Source organism: Daktulosphaira vitifoliae, unplaced genomic scaffold (genome assembly GCF_025091365.1).
Source record: "Daktulosphaira vitifoliae isolate Bord-2020 unplaced genomic scaffold, ASM2509136v1 Scaffold_2, whole genome shotgun sequence".
In the NCBI taxonomy this organism is placed as follows: domain Eukaryota; kingdom Metazoa; phylum Arthropoda; class Insecta; order Hemiptera; family Phylloxeridae; genus Daktulosphaira; species Daktulosphaira vitifoliae.
This window is the reverse complement of record NW_026099573.1, coordinates 15,388,303-15,405,058: the sequence shown is the minus strand read 5'-3', so window position 1 is coordinate 15,405,058 and position 16,756 is coordinate 15,388,303. Positions and strand designations below refer to the sequence as shown.

General features: G+C 27.1%; 1 protein-coding gene across 1 annotated transcript in view; it reads right to left on the bottom strand.

The window, feature by feature from the left end:
• The window catches only part of LOC126898003 (dynein axonemal heavy chain 10), a 50,412-nt gene that overhangs the window by 4,044 nt on the left and 29,612 nt on the right, over positions 1-16,756 (bottom strand). Inside the window, exons 38-52 of the mRNA XM_050671950.1 lie at positions 13,967-14,346; positions 12,858-13,010; positions 12,396-12,805; positions 11,657-11,759; positions 11,335-11,512; positions 11,113-11,267; positions 10,561-11,053; positions 9,831-10,429; positions 9,456-9,657; positions 9,250-9,392; positions 5,468-5,807; positions 5,191-5,322; positions 4,920-5,131; positions 4,694-4,861; positions 4,430-4,609 (exon numbers count right to left, since the gene is read on the bottom strand). Coding sequence (XP_050527907.1) covers positions 4,430-4,609; positions 4,694-4,861; positions 4,920-5,131; positions 5,191-5,322; positions 5,468-5,807; positions 9,250-9,392; positions 9,456-9,657; positions 9,831-10,429; positions 10,561-11,053; positions 11,113-11,267; positions 11,335-11,512; positions 11,657-11,759; positions 12,396-12,805; positions 12,858-13,010; positions 13,967-14,346 — 3,848 coding nt within the window. The remainder of the gene's footprint in view (positions 1-4,429; positions 4,610-4,693; positions 4,862-4,919; positions 5,132-5,190; positions 5,323-5,467; positions 5,808-9,249; positions 9,393-9,455; positions 9,658-9,830; positions 10,430-10,560; positions 11,054-11,112; positions 11,268-11,334; positions 11,513-11,656; positions 11,760-12,395; positions 12,806-12,857; positions 13,011-13,966; positions 14,347-16,756) is intronic.

Here is a 16,756-nt window from a genome sequence, read left to right as displayed (position 1 = left end):
AGATCAAACGGAGTAGGTTGGAATGGTCGGTCACGTATTTAGAAAGCAAAATTCAATGGTTCAAAGAGTATTCCAAGAAAACCCAAGAAGCAAAAGACCACTGGGGAGACCAAGGCATCGCTTGGAAGATGGAGTCAAAAAGGATTTTTTAATGCTAGATGAGTGGTGTATGGAGACATGGAATAGAAGGAGGCAGCGGAAAATAAGGAGTAAAGAGGTAAGATTTGTTTTATGGCAAGATGGTCTCAAAGGTCTAGAAAAAAAAAGTCAGATACATTGTCTGATATCAAATTAGAATTAGAGTAAAATTCATTACAATCCTCCAATTCTAAAATTTCGTCAAATTCATCTAAGTACATACTTTGTGATCACCTTCACAAGACATTTTTTGCATAAATATTTTGTAAACATGTAAATATAATAACGCAGTAATATATTTTATGCGAACAATAACCTACGAAGATATATCGGAGTACTAATAAATAGTAATAAAAATAATATGGAAATTGATAAGACAATAAACCGAAAGTAAAAACCAAAAGTATAATTATAAAATATATGGTGACACCACCATTGAATTGCGAGCAGAACGCTAACATATACGGTATTATAACTCAATGTTTTTCTGTATTTATTTTAGTTAATTATCCCTGGAGACAATAACCTCATAAATTCAATTAAGTTAAATTAGTTTATGTTATACTACAGAAAATGAGTGACTCCTGTATTCAAAACAGTAAAATAATAGGAGAAATTTAATCCAAAATCATTTAACATTAACAAGCTATAACAGACGAACAGTTGATCGGAAAAAAAATTTATAAGAGCAAAGTTATTAGTATTTATATTTTAAATCATAATAACAAATTCAAAATAAGGGTTTCCATTTAAGAAAATTCAAGTTAATGTTTTTTAACGTTGAAGGGATAACAAAATTATGTTTTTTGAATTAAACAGTATTTTCCTTATCAAAATTTTAAATTTTCAATAGTTACCAAGAAAATGAGTGTCTTATCCTTAATGAATTATCCTGTATTTCTAAAAAATAAATCTACTCAGAATTTTTATATAATATTATTTCATATAATTCAAAATAATAATTTATTAGCTTCGATGCGAAGCTGAGAAGGTATTAATTTTACTATGATGTATTTTTTTTTTTTTTGTGTTTGTTACCACTTTTTCTCACTCTCACCGAACGGATTTCTTTCAACGATACGTCAAAAGATCACAAATAGTATCTAGTCGAAAAAATTACCCTCAAAAATTGAAAAAATTGCCCTCGTTCCCCGTAAATGGGGGAAATTTCCAAAACAATTACAAATTGAAAAATCGCTAATTTTTGACATCTTTTCAATTTTTTTTATTTAAAACTTCCATAACATTTTTAAAAATCACCAAATCATTATAATTTTTTTTTACAGATACAGAAGTATTCACCTATCATTTTGTATATATATTTTTTTAATTTTCCCCTTAACGTGTCCACAAACAGGATTCAAAATAACAACTTCTTAAAAAAAAATTAACTATTTCAACTTAACTTGAAAGTGTACCAGAAATACTGACACTTCTATATATATTTTTAATTAAATCTTATATAATATTTATCAACATTAATAAAAAAAATACGATTTTTGTAAAACAATTATTTATATATTTTTAATCCTCCAAAAAAATTCAAATTTAAAAATCGCAAATTTTCGAAATTTTTTTTACTAAAAACTGACGTAACTTTTTTAAAAATGAACATATCAATATAACTATTTTTTTTTATAAATGCTTGATGTCTTTATCTATCATTTGGTATATTTTTTTTGTAAATTTCACCTTTTTTCTGCTCACAGAGGGGGATTTAAAATGACAACTTTTTCACAAAAAATTAACTTTTTCAACTTAACTTTTAAAAATGTTCCGGAAGGTCTGACACTTTTATATATATCTTAAATTAAAGCTAATGTAATGCAATTTAATTTTAAAAAAAAATTTGACCTCTGGACTTGTCTTCATGGTGAAAACGGCTACCGAATGCTATTTTTGTGTGAAAATTTTCGATTTTATAATTGACATTTTTTACTTTAAAGTGCTATAACTTTTTAAGAAATGTAGGGATCAATACAATTTTTTCATGAGAAGTAGTATTTATATACATCTTTCATTGGATATACTTTTTTTTTAAATCAGACTATTTCCCTATATATGGGGGGGCTTCAAATATAAAAAATGCATATAGAAAGTAGAACTTTTTCAACTTAACTTTTGAAAGTGTTCCGGAAGGTCTGACACTTTTATATATATCTTAAATTAAAGCTAATGTAATGTACTTTAATTTGAAAAAAAAAAATTTGACCTCTGGACTTGTCTTCATGGTGAAAATGGCTACCGAATGCTATTTTTGTGTGAAAATTTTCGATTTTATAATTTACATTTTTTACTTTAAAGTGCTATAACTTTTTAAAAAATGTATGGATCAATACAATTTTTTCATGAGAAGTAGTATTTATATACATCTTTCATTGGATATACTTTTTTTTTAAATCAGACTATTTCCCTATATATGGGGGGGCTTCAAATATAAAAAATGCATATAGAAAGTAGAACTTTTTCAACTTAACTTTTGAAAGTGTTCCGGAAGGTCTGACACTTTTATATATATCTTAAATTAAAGCTAATGTAATATACTTTAATTTGAAAAAAAAAAATTCGGACTTTACTTTGTCTTCACGGTGAAAATAGCTACCGAATGCTATTATTGTGTGAAAATTCTCGATTTTATTTTTTACATTTTTAACTTTATAATGCTATAACTTATTGAAAAGTGTATGGATCAACATAATTTTTTTATGAGAAATAATATTTATATCCCTTTTTTATTCGACATACTTTATCTTAATCAGGATATTAATAAGGAACTAGCAGTTTATGAAGCTTTTGGAATAATCCACTAATTTTTTAAAATTAAACACTATCTAAAGATTTGCATCGAAGCGTTTTTTGTGATAGTGATTTTAATCACTGTCAGATATCATTATACTTGATCCAACTATGCCACGTCACCACTGTGCCACGACCCCCCTGTGCTGGGTTTTTTTTAAATATGGGTTAGCCCTAATAATAAGGCCAAAGATTTTTATAAAAGTTACACGAATCTAACTTGCATAAGTTTTGCGTAATCTATGTTATTAGAATAATCCATTTATTTCTTAAAATTAAACACTATTGGCATCTGGGAACCTAAATCAAAACTCTACATAACATTTAACTATAAAACAACACACTGTTATTAATGGTATCTTCCGACTAATGTTGCCTTCCTACAATTCTCCTCCATTCCTTCTTGACTTCTATTTTCCTTTTAATATCAACATATTTTAGGCGCAGTTTCCACATATCTGTAATATGACATTTACTCTTATTTTGCGTCTTCCTTTTTCCTTGATATTATTCCTTCAAGTATTACTGGTATAGGACTATTATATCACAGAGTATGTCCTAGCTATTCTAATTTTCTCGTTTTTATGTTATCTATCGTGGTCGTTTGTTCATTTACTTGTTGTAGTATTTTATCATTTGATTTTCTATCTACGCAGTTAATCTTTTACATACGTTGATAGAAGCACATCTCAAATGCTTTTATCAATTCTTCTTCATTTTTGTAGTATGTCTATGTCTCTGCTGAGTATGATGCTATAGGCCATAAGTATGTCTTCATTTTCCTTTTTCTGAGTGTAATGTTTTCTTATTTAATAGAAGGATATGTTTTTTTCGAAAAATGCAATCTTTGCCATTCCAATTCTTTTCCTAATTTTCCGTTTTGCATCTTGCATCGTTCGTGATCGTTTGCCCTAAATAGTATAAATGGTTCACTCTTTGTATAATATAATTGGAGGAGGTAAATCAAGTTTTAATTTATAATTCCATGCAAGTTAGATTAATGTAACTTTTATAAAAATCGATGGCCTTATTAAATAAGGGTAAACCCTAAAAAAAAAAAATGAACACAAAAATAGCATGTTTTTTACTACAGTAGCCATTTATGAGAAACTTAGGAGGAAGCCCTTTGTGCCACGTGTATGAGTTAACCTAGAATAATCAAGATTTACGAACATATCCTTGTTAAAATTAAACACTATTTACAAATTTGCATCAAAGTGGTTTTTAAGATGTTGTTTTTATTCAATATTAGTTATCATCTATACTACTTATCTTAACTATGAGACGTCACCATTATGCTACGAATCCTCTGTGCTGGGTTCTACTTATAATATTATTGACTAAAATGATAAGAAATTAATAGGAAAATTTAATGAAATAAGTGAAAAAGATCTCAGTTATTAACAGCTGAGAAAAATAAAGACAATAGGACTTTCTTTATGCATCCATCTAGACTAATTCACAGAATGACATGTACCAATTTACAGTTCCTTACCGTTTCAGGTATATTAATGATATCGTCTTCTTTTGTATATTCAGTTACTGCTGTATATAAAGTAGATTGATCCAATGCCCACCCTTTCTTTCTGCAAGCTATTTGAACTATAGCTGTCAAATAGGACTCTGGTATATGGAGACCTGATAACCATATAACGACAGGATCCCCCGCAATGCACTGTAATAATATTACAGCATGTTATAATATTATTGTATAATACATAATAACAAATATGTAAATTATTTATAATTTTAGACCAACCCAATTTTCATACTGCTGAGTTCGCCGTATAAAGTGATCTATCCATCCTCCAAGATTTTTACAAGTCTGTGGAGCTAATTTTAACCATCCTGGAGGAATTTGGCCATTATACAAAGCATTTGATATGCTTTCGAGTTCATTATCCATACCAATTTCTCCCAATAAAGCCTAAAAAATCATCAATATATTTACTTTTAAATTAATAACTTATATTTCTTAAATAAACCTTCCGAAGCATTGATAGCGTAACATGCATCTTATCGATAAGGAAATTAAACCTTTCTAACTCTTGTAATAATACTATAATACTGGGAATAATTTTTTTTTCAAATATTTTTTTGACTTTACTAATAATAAACAAAGGAGGTACATTTTTTTGAATATCTTTAGCGACTGAATCTATTAATTCTTCACGACTTATTCTGACACCAGAAGAACCTACAGAAAATTATAATAAAATATTTCGGTTAATAAAAAATGTTATAGGGTATACATACCAGTTTGTGGCTGGAGTTCTAGTAAATTACTCCAAATATCTCTAGAAGCTCTTGTAAAGTAACCCATTTCTGCGTTTGGATGTAACCCAAATACCCCAGGTACATTAGTCAATGGAAGTTCATCAATAGCATCTAAAATTTCCATTATATACTTATGAAAAAATGAGAAAGAGCTCTTATAAAAGAAAAAGAAATGAACAAAACTAACAGTAATGAATAAGTTTGTAAATATCATATTGTAATTTTATAACGAATTTAATAAAGAAAATATACTCACTTAAATAATCTTCTTTTGATCCCGAAATAGGTAATGAATAATCAACATTTTCATCTTTGTAAAAATGAAAAGGTTGAAATTCATCAAACAAAAAATCTCCAAAATATTCTTCCATAAATGTATTGACTATTCTTCGGTCAAAGTTATCTATTACTCTGCCACCATACATTACTTCTCCAATAAGATACCTTAATGTTACCCATGGCAATTGAACATGGCATTGATATTCATTTTGAGTTTTATTCAAATAGTCATTTAATATTTGAACGCATACTGTGAAATCTGGTTCACTGAAATCATATGATATATTCCATCCAATTTTATCATATTTTCTCCTCTCCTAATTATTTCAACAACATTTAAATATAAATGTATTCAGTGTGATTTATTAAATATACTTCCCCTTATGTATTTCATTAATAACGATGATTTCATAAAAATGTATAGTTTAAAATTTAACTTATTTTTATAAGCAAGTTTTGATTAAATTGTTGAACCAGCAGCAACACGTTAGCTGAACTGTTAAGAGTTGAATTTGCGCGTATTGTTTAACTATATTTGTTAAACAAAATGAAATATAATGTTTGTTATTATGTAACGAATATTTATTTCACATTCTACTGAAAAGTTTTAAATGTATCAACATAGTCATCTATGTAAAGTTACATATGACAGCTCGTGCAGCCATTTTTCATCATCAATGGAATTGTTTGAAAATATAAATATTCAGCCTAATCAAATTGTAATCGATTAAAATAGTTTGGCTCAACTACAAAGTGAAATGAATCAGTAACAAAAAAGTGGTAATGGAGTTTCAAGCGAGCATTGGACGGTTGAAAATTCATAAAATTAAGTAGCATCTAAGTAATGTATATATACGTATATACTGAATTATGCAAAATGTAAAGAATCTATGCAAAAATGAAAGTAATTTAACTAACATACAAATAAGGGAAAAATTTAATCTTTACAAAAAAACAAAAATAAAGTTACCTTTTTTTGTAGACCTTAAACGACAAGATAACATTAAAGATATATACGACACAAATAGTTTATGTTAAAAAATAAAAATAAAATTTCTGTAGAAAAAGAATGTACCACAGTGTAAATCTAACTTTCTTCTAAATATGGTAAAGAATAAAAAACAAAGTGTTGCTCAAAACCGAAAAAAATCAAAATCAAAATGCATGACTTTTATAAGAATAAAAATCGTAACATTTATATTACTTTATATTGATTAGTACAGCGCGAAGTGATATCCGTACTTATTTCTTTGTTTTACATCTTCGTCAATACCACTTTTCATATACACAACTAATCCTAAATACATAAGACTTTTCACCTCCCCTATCACGCCCTCACTTATTGTTACTGATCTCATTTCATCTACCTCGTGTTCTCCTTAGTCAAACCTATACTCTATATAATCTGCTTTACTTTTACTTATTTTTAAATCATTTTCTTCAAGAGCTATTCTCCACACCTCTAGTCTTTGATTAATTTCCTCCCTATTTTCTCCTATTAACACTATATCACAGTCACGGAGTGTTTTTTATTAATTATGACTATCAACAGATATATGTTTTTTGTATTGCTAGTTGTTGTATTTATAAATCACAAAAATGTGCCTCACTACCATTAATAATAAATGCTGCGTATCTGCGATTATGTACATTATAAAACACGAATGACTACCTGTTTTTATAATCAGTCATGTATTATACATATATATTAATTCAAAAAGTTGAAACTTTAAAATTTTTATCTAATAAACGAATAAAACTATATAAAAAATTCAATTGCTATTGAATTAAAAACTCAGACATTTTATTAAATTCAAAATATGTGTTCTCATTTGAAAAAAACAACGTTGAAACCCTTACAAGACATAAGAATAAACTTAAAAGGTATTACATAGTAAATGATTCAATAATAATGTGTAATTAAATATAACAAAAAAATATCTATAAATTATTTGTACTCTATAAGTAATTGAGTGGGTTTTTTTTTTCAGCTTTAAAAACCGTTAAGGCCCATTGCTGCAACACACTCTTCCTTCTATCTCTCTCTATTCTTTGCTATCTCTCTGTAGATTTCAACTCTTAGCGTTATTTGATTCTTTGAGATTTTATCAAACCATCGTTGTTTAGGTCTGTCCAAGGGCCTCTTTCCTTGTGGTTTCCAACTTAAGGCCTCCTTTCCAATCATGTTAGACTTTATTATGTGATCTAGCCACCTTAGTCTTTTGGCTCTAATTACCCCACTTATATTTAGTTATCCAAAAGCATTATATACTTCTTCGTTTGACCTTATTTCATATTTTTATGTAAAATTATTTATTTTAGGTGTACATATCTTTTTTAGAAACTTTCTTTCTACTATACTCAATTTTTTCTCATTTTCTAACGTTGTTGGCCATGTCTCACATGCATACGTTATGATAGGTCTTGCTATTATTTGTATAGTCTCATTTTCGATTTCTTTGATAGTAGCTTTGAGCGCAGGCACTTAGATAGTGTATGTATACATCTGTTACCTACTAGAACACGTTTCTAAATCACTTCGTGAATATTGTTTTGGCTGTTCAGTTCTGTACCGAGATATTTAACACTATATACTTTTTCAGATGTATACTCTTTGATTTGTATATTCCTTGTCTGATTTATTTGTGGTTGTTCTCTTGTTATACACATATACTTGGTTTTGTTATCATTTATTTAAAATCCTATTATTTTGACACTTTGTATTAATACCTCTGTTGCTTGTTTTATATCGTCTTCGGTTTCTTTAAGTACTACGATATCATCAGTATACGCTAAGATTGATATAGATTTTCTGATATCAATTCCTTTATATTTAATATGTATGCTTCGATCTACCACCTCCAGTGCGATGTTAAAGAGTATAGGAGAGAGTGCATCTCCCTGTTTTAGTCCAACTGTAGTTTTAAACTCTTCAAAAAGTGTTTGTCCAAATCTTACTTTGCATCTTGCTGTTTCTATACACATTCGGATTATTTCTCTTAATTTGACAGGTATACCAAATAGTTCTAGATGTTTCCATAACACTTCTTTTTCAACCGAGTCATATGCTTGTCAAAAAATCCACAAATAGTAAATGCAATTTCTTATTAAATTCATAATATTTCTCTATCAGTTGCTTGATCGTGAAAATATGATCAATTGTCGATCTTCCTATTAAGAAGCTACTTTGGTATTCTTCTATAATAACTACTGCATATGGTCGCAAGTGGTTAAGAATAATGTCAGAGAGAATTTTATAAGTTGTACATAGCAAAGATATCCCCCTATAATTATCACAGTACATTGCATTTCCTTTTTTATAAATCGGACATATAATTGATATATTCCAATTCTCTGTTATACTTTCTATCATCCATACTTCCTTTTAAAAGAAAACAAATTGAGTGGGTTATGATAAAAAAAATCACTCTGTATACTCTGGTATTTTGTCTCTATAATCTCTCCTAAGAATATCATCATTAATTGAAATAAATCATAATTATTAAATTATAAATACAAAAAAAAATTTAAGTGTTAATAATCAGGGTAAGGTATTACAAAATATATATTTCAAAAAATTATAAAAAAATTAAATGTTGTATAGTTTTAGGAAAAAAAAAAATTTACTAATGACAAAAATCGTAATTTTTTTATTTATTGGAACAAGAGAAATTTTTCAATTTTTCAAACGGACCACTCTGGTGTTAGATATTTTATTTAAATCATGAAATAATTAAAATATAATTATAATATATTTACTTGAACAACTGCGTGGAAAAACGCAAGTACATATATAAGAGTGGTATACGCTGGATGTGAACATTCCTCTAATTTTTCTTGCCTTAATTTAAAATAAGTATTTCTGATATTCAATTTTAATCCATTAGGTGGCTCAGTCACCACTGCGAAATTTATTTATATTTACATTTAATAATATAAGAATTATGAGTATATAATATATATACCTTTAAGAGATCTTTGTAAAACAGCAACAGGGAATAAAGGAGTAGCATCAGTAGCAAGCCATAGACGGAAATCTGGATGAACTTTTGATACTCTATCCAAAAATTTTTCAAGATCATACAAAAATGAAATAAGTAAATGACAATTTTGTAGCATAAGCCAACATCCAAGTTCAATTGATGAATGAATCAGTGAAAATGCCATCTTTATAATTATATAATTAAAATGAGTTAAAATTAATTAAAATATTTTTTTACACCAACGTAATAAAATCAAATTTTAAAAAATTTGATTCAAAAAATAAAATTTGAAAAACGAATTAATTTATATTGATGGTTTGTCAACTCATGTAATATATAAGTAAAATAGAAACTTACAGGCTCCTGACCCTGTCCTAATGATAAAAACTTAAACATATTTGCTGGAATTCCACATCTATCACCCAATTTCATTAAATCAGCTGTAGGGTCTGATCCAGGACTTAAAATAAATATAACTGGTGTAGTAGGTGATGATTGCTCATATATTGCATCATAGCTAATAAATGGTGGTGTAATAAATTTTACACCCATAACTAAAGTCACGTAATTGCTAATTGCTTGATATACGCGATCTACTCGAAAACATCTCAATAACATAAGTTTATGAAACGGATTGGAGAAAATTGAAAATCTTCCTGGTGGGTCAACAGATTCAGGAGTATCATGATCACACCAAGCTTTCCAGTCAATTGTATTGTTTTTAACATGAGAATCTAAATCAGGAAATATATCTGAGAATTCTTTAGATAATTTAACTATATCTTCCCAGCCTTGTGCTGAAAGCCATTTAGCAGGATTCGCTAGTTCAGATTTTTCCAAAGCAACATTTCCTTTAATAAAAAAGTCAAGCTCTGGTGTTGTTATGTTTCCAGTACTCATTTCAAGTTTTAATGTTATTTGAAAGGAAAAGAGGAGTTTATGTCTTTCAAAAATACCTAAAAAATAAAAACTATATTAATAAAAATTATAATTTTTGATAATAATTCTTTTTGTTTTTAAGTTTTTTATAAAATGAACTTTAACAGTCACATATTATATACAAAAAAGTTACAATTAATTCACTCGCCTGTGCAACCATACTCATAATAATATTCTGTAAGTGTATTGATTATGTTTTTTAACCGTTTTTTCAAGATCATATCAGGCATGGATTTTTTTAGTGAAGTTGTAAAAACTTTTAAATATGCAATAAGAGAGTATTGATACATTGCGTTAACAGAACTCATATCTGCCAAGACAAAAAACAATATTGCCCCTCTAATAGCTGCTAACCGGTATTGATTGCGAAGGACATCAAGTTCAGCGGAAGTTTTTTCTGCTAATTCTAACTTTTGCGTAACCTCAATGGCTTTTGATTTAGTTTCTTCGAGTGTGTCAATCAGATCTACATTGTCCAACATATTATCCAAAGAGGTCGCTAATTCACGAAGAAGGGAGTCTTCTAATGTTTTTAATAGTTTCTTGTTGGCACTCGTTTCAGTAATTAAATATTCTCTTTGCTCTTCCAAATCTGGTCTCTCATTTTTAACAACAACGCATAGAAGTTGATCTTCAAGTCCCTATAATTAATATACTAGCGTACATAAAATAATATTATTTCCATTGATACCAAACCTACGTTTTGTGTGACAGAACAGTTGATAACAGTTGATTTTGTGTACACAGAAGGATTAAACGATGGATTTGCTAATTTTGTAGTTAAATAGAGACAAAACTTTGGATCAAAATCAACTTCCTTATCTCCTAAAACAACAAACTTACGTCCACCAACAGCTAAAATAAAAATGTTTGGTAAATTATTCTCATAATTACAATATTATAATTAAATTAATTAGCATACACTTAATATTTTTTTCAAGAACGTTTTCTATTATTGGATCAATGTAGTCTACATCTTGAAAAAGTACAGAAGATCCGTAAATTATTGCACTTTCGAGAAATTTTAAATAATCTGAATCACTAAATGAAAGTGTTTTCAAATTATTGACTTCTTCTTTTTTTTTAATCCAATTTAGTGCCTTAATTAATTGATTAGTTGTTACTTTAAATTTTATGAGCTGAAAATGAAAAGTTATTATGTAATTATTCATGAAATAATAACATATGACTTTTCATTTTCATCTCGCAATTTCACGTGGTACACAAGTTAATAAATAATTTACTTGTTGTTGTGGATCAATGCAAAGTGTATATCTACTAGATCTTTCAGTTAGTATACCATTTTGTATTGAAAGATCGTCAGGAGGCAAACCTTCAGAATTCCATCTAAAAACAACACTAATGTATTATATATATATTGAAAAACTTTTCCAATAATATATTATTTCAACGATAATTTATATTCCAATATCTAAGTATTATAAGCTAATATACACAGTATGTGACTAATTTAGTAACATTTTTGATGACCTTAAAAAGTTTTAATCCCACACCTTTTTGAATTCAGAATAACTTCAGCAAAATATAATATATCTAGTAACCTATCAATAAATTTATAAATAAATGAGTTTTAATAACATAATATTAGAGTTTTAACAAAAGTAATTCCGCTATGAGAAACAATTAAGACAAAAACACAAAAAAATTGATTTTGAGTTTAGCATTTACTTATTTAGTAAATAAAGTTTAATGGAAGAATAAATTTTATTTTATTTGAAAAGTCAAAAAAGCGAGTTACTGTCCTTATTCATTGAGCATAATAATCTGTCACTAAGTTATTTTTATTTAATATCAAAGAATTTATCTATTTTAGTCTACTAAATTTCTGCTGATAGTAACTTAATTTCTTTAAATTTATATCTATAATAATATAATATAAAAAAAAATAATTAAAAAAAAAATGGTTTCTATAATTATTAATTAATAGAATTTTAATCTACATCAATATTATAACATACTAACTTAGCTATAGTGACTTCATCAGATAATTCAATCTCGAGTTTAAATGGCTGACTTATAGGAATTCCACTACCTAATATTTTTTCATACCAATCATTAAACAACATTTCAATTCGAAATTCGTAAGAAAAAGGAGCCGTATATGCTAAAAATGAAGCACTCATCAAACAATTTCCAAATATCTTTAACAAATCAATTTTTAAGTTTGCCAAATCAATCCTCCATCTTTTATTTTCCGAACTCAATCCAGTAATCAACTTGTCAGCAGCAATCAATCTTCTTTCCATTAAGCTTGTTTCTTCTAAAAGAATTTTACGTTCTTCCATTGCTTTTTGGTATTTCTCATTAAGATCATTTAAAATATTCAAGATTTGATTAAGTTCTTTGTTGAGTTTGTTTAGTTGATTAGTTGCCTTGAAATTAATAAAAATAATATAGGCTCAAAAACATAAAATAAGAACATACTAATTGAAATTCTTTTTCAAGCATTTCCACTTTATCTTTTTTTGGTTTAACCTCTTTATATACAACACAGTATTGTAATACAGCCTCTACAAAGAATAATAATCCAAAACCAGCTTTACTGATCGATTTCATCAGTGAAATTTTTTTTGAAGCCTATATGCAGTATTATAATATATATATATATATATTAGGGTGGTCCTTAGTTAAAGAATAAAAATTTTTTTTAAGAAATTCAGAGTCATGGGCTCAAAATTTCGTTACGTTCACTGAAAAAATGAAACTGGTAAAATTTGAGTACAATAAGTCAACCCCTTCACGTGCCTCAAAGGGGTTGAAGTTCTTCAAAAATGGGGTGGATTATCTTTTTTGAGTGTACGCTCTTTATTTTTGAAGTTTCGCCAAAAACACAAAGAACAATTTTTATAGAACTCAATGTGAAAAAAAAATAAGGCAATATACTATTTTTTTGTAAAATTAATATTTTTTAGTAAAAATAAGAAAAATCAGTTTCACTTAATTTTTTTAAAAAAATGACATAGTTTTCAGTTATACTTTTCCAGTGTCTTAAATTTTAATTGTACGCAGAAATTGTACAGAAGTAGTATTAATCACCATGATATCTTCTATAAAAAACGTTATTTGAGTTTTTTTCGAATTATGAATCCTTTCCAAATAAAAATTTAAAACAACTACGAAAACGTGTTTTTTTTTTTAAATTTTTTTTGCATGTATGTTTTTTTGTTCATAAATTAACAAATTTTCTTAGTTATATTAAATAAAAAAAAAAAACAAGAAACACAATAAAATAATAATTGTAATAGATGAGTGTTTAATATTTTGGAGAAAAGCGCGTATTCCTACATAATATTTATGAAGAACTTCAACCCTTTTGAGGAACGTGAAGGGGTTGACTTATTGTACTCAAATTTTACCAGTTTCATTTTTTCAGTGAACGTAACGAAATTTTGAGCCCATGACTCTGAATTTNAACGTAACGAAATTTTGAGCCCATGACTCTGGATTTATGAAGTCGAAAAATAAGGACCACCCTAATATATTTATATTTAAGTAAACAAATTACAATTATTATAAACAATAATTCTGAGCACCTTTAATTTAGCTCGAACTAGAGATTGTTGCTTCTGATTAAGCCTATCTACATCAAGTTTTTTTAATGTATCTAAAAAGTTTGGATCAGACATCATTCCTTTAGCAACTTTCCAATTTACATCATTGTATCCTAATAATATTGCTACACATTCAGTTACTGTTTGTACTGGTTCTGGGGGAGTGGCAAACGATCTAATTTCAGTAATGTCAGCTTTATCGAGTTGACTCAAAGCATTTTTTGCGTCCATAAGTGCAGGTAAAGCCAAATTCAAAATTTTATGAGCTTCTTCTTTTTCTGCATTTATAATTTTGCTGGCCTTTTTTATTTCTGTGGTTTTTGTTTCAACTATTTCTTTTTTATCATTGCCTCTTTTAGAAGCTGTAAGGATGATATCAAAAATAATTTGAACAATTATTACATTTAAATGAATTTCACATAAAGATAATAACACAAGCAAAATTTTATTTCGGGTAAAGTTTTCTCTATAGGTTGATAATAGATCCATATAAGGACTTCGCTACCCACTACACGATACAGATTGATCGGTTTATCATAAACTACTTGATTATTTGAAAAATAAATAAAAAAACCAGCACAGAAGGATACGCGGCACGCACAGTGGGGACGTGGGATAGTTGGGTCCAGTATAGATTTAATCTGACAGTGATTAAAATCACTATCATAAAAAACGCTTCGATGCAAATTTGTAGATAGTATTTAATTTTAAGAGATTCATAGATTATTTCAAAAGCAATCATAACTCTTATTCCCTTAATTTTATCCCGATTTATAATTATAATATATGAATACATAATAATTATAGTAATTAAATTTAGTATGAAATTTATATTCAATAATATAATATTGTAATTTTTACGGAGATATTATAAAAATAAAAAGAAGTTGTATATTCATATACTTTTAATGCGTATAAAAATTTAAAGGGATTGATGCAATACTTTTTAATAAAAAAATTTTGTTACTTATGAATAAATACATTAGACTATAAGGAACTTTCATCAGAAACAAAAATATACTTTTGTAAATCAACTTTTCGCGATGTTTTCAAATGTGCAATTAAACTTTTTCTATTACTTCTAAGTTTTAATAATATTACTTATTATTAAAAAATAAGTATTTACATATAAAAAAAAATAATTAAGAACAAAAAAAATTGTATTAAATTAATACTGATTTTGATTTTTAATATGTTAANAAAACCCAGCACAGTGGGGTCATGGCATAGTTGGGTCCAGTATAGATGATATCTGACAGTGATTAAAATCACTATCATAAAAAACGCTACGATGCAAATCTGTAGAGTGTTTAATTTAAAAAAAAAAAATTTGTTAAAATAGCATATTTTTGAATACAGTAGCATTTTGCGCATAGAAGATAGGTCGTGGTGACAATTTTTTTTTTTTATTTTATAGTACATGAAATAAGCTTTGATTTGATATATGTTTGAAGGACTCAGTATTTCCGGAACATTTTCAAGTTGAAAAAGTTAGTTTTTGTAAAAAAGTTGCTATTTTAAGTTATTTTTAAGGGTAATATCTTCAACTAAATACGTAATCATTTGACGTATCGTTTAAAAAAGTAAGTCAAGTGAGGGTTGGCAAAAAAAAAAACGACATAGTAAAATAATATTAACATGAATAAAAAATTTCTTCTCACAAGGGGAGACTATAGTCATGGGATCCTTGTATTTATTGAAGTTATTGAATCTAAATGAGATAAAAATCAAATGGTTTGAAAATTTTTTCTAACTAAAAAAAAATGCAAAATATTAATTGCCATAGGCGGATTTAAATCTCGTACCCTAAACGTGAAAGACACTAGTGTTACCGTTTCGGCAACTATTCATTGCTTTCGTCGCATGATGATATTAGCAATTTATGCTAATTCAAATTTAAAAATTACTTTTTCAACTTTAAAAAAGTAAAACAATTTTAATAAGTTTAATTTCTATGTCTTATAAAGTTTATTCTATGTCAATTAAATTATATAATATTCTTGAAAGTCAATGTATTCCTCTTGTAAGATATTTTAAAATAAAATAAAATACAAAACCCAAAATTTTAACACAAAATAGCATATTTTTGAATACGGTAGCCATTTTCATCAAGAAGAAAATTTATATTTCGAATTTTTTTTTTTTTCATAGTAAAGTATATAATATAAGCTTTAATTTAAGATTAAATAAAACTGTGAATATTTCCAGAACATTTTCAAAAATTAAGTTGAAAAAGTTAGTTTTTGTAAAAAAGTTGCTATTTTAAATCCCCCCCTGTGAGCAGGTTAAGTGTTAGATTTTCAAAAAAATTATATCAAATGAAAGAGAAATATCTAAGGTTTTAATATAAAAAAAATTATGTTGATTTGTTGATTTTTAAAAGTTAAAATAAAAAAAAATGAAAAAAATGATAACATTTATCAATTTTAAAAATTCTAATTTTTCTGGAAAAATCCTCCATTTGCGGGTAACGAGGGAAAATTTTTCAATTTTTAAAGGTAATGTCTTTAATTAGATATAGTTTGTGATCTTTTGACGTATTGTTGAAAGAAATCGGTCCAGTGAGAGCTGAGAAAAAGTAGTTTACACAAAAAAAAAAAATAATAAACTCATCATGGTAAAATTAATACCTTATCTGCTTCGTATCGAAGCTAATATTGGAAAAAAAATTTTGATTTATTTTAGTCAATTATATTTTTTAGCTTCGATGCGAAGCGGAGAAGGTATTAATTTTACTATGATGTGTTTTTTTTTTTTTTTTTTTTTTTTTTT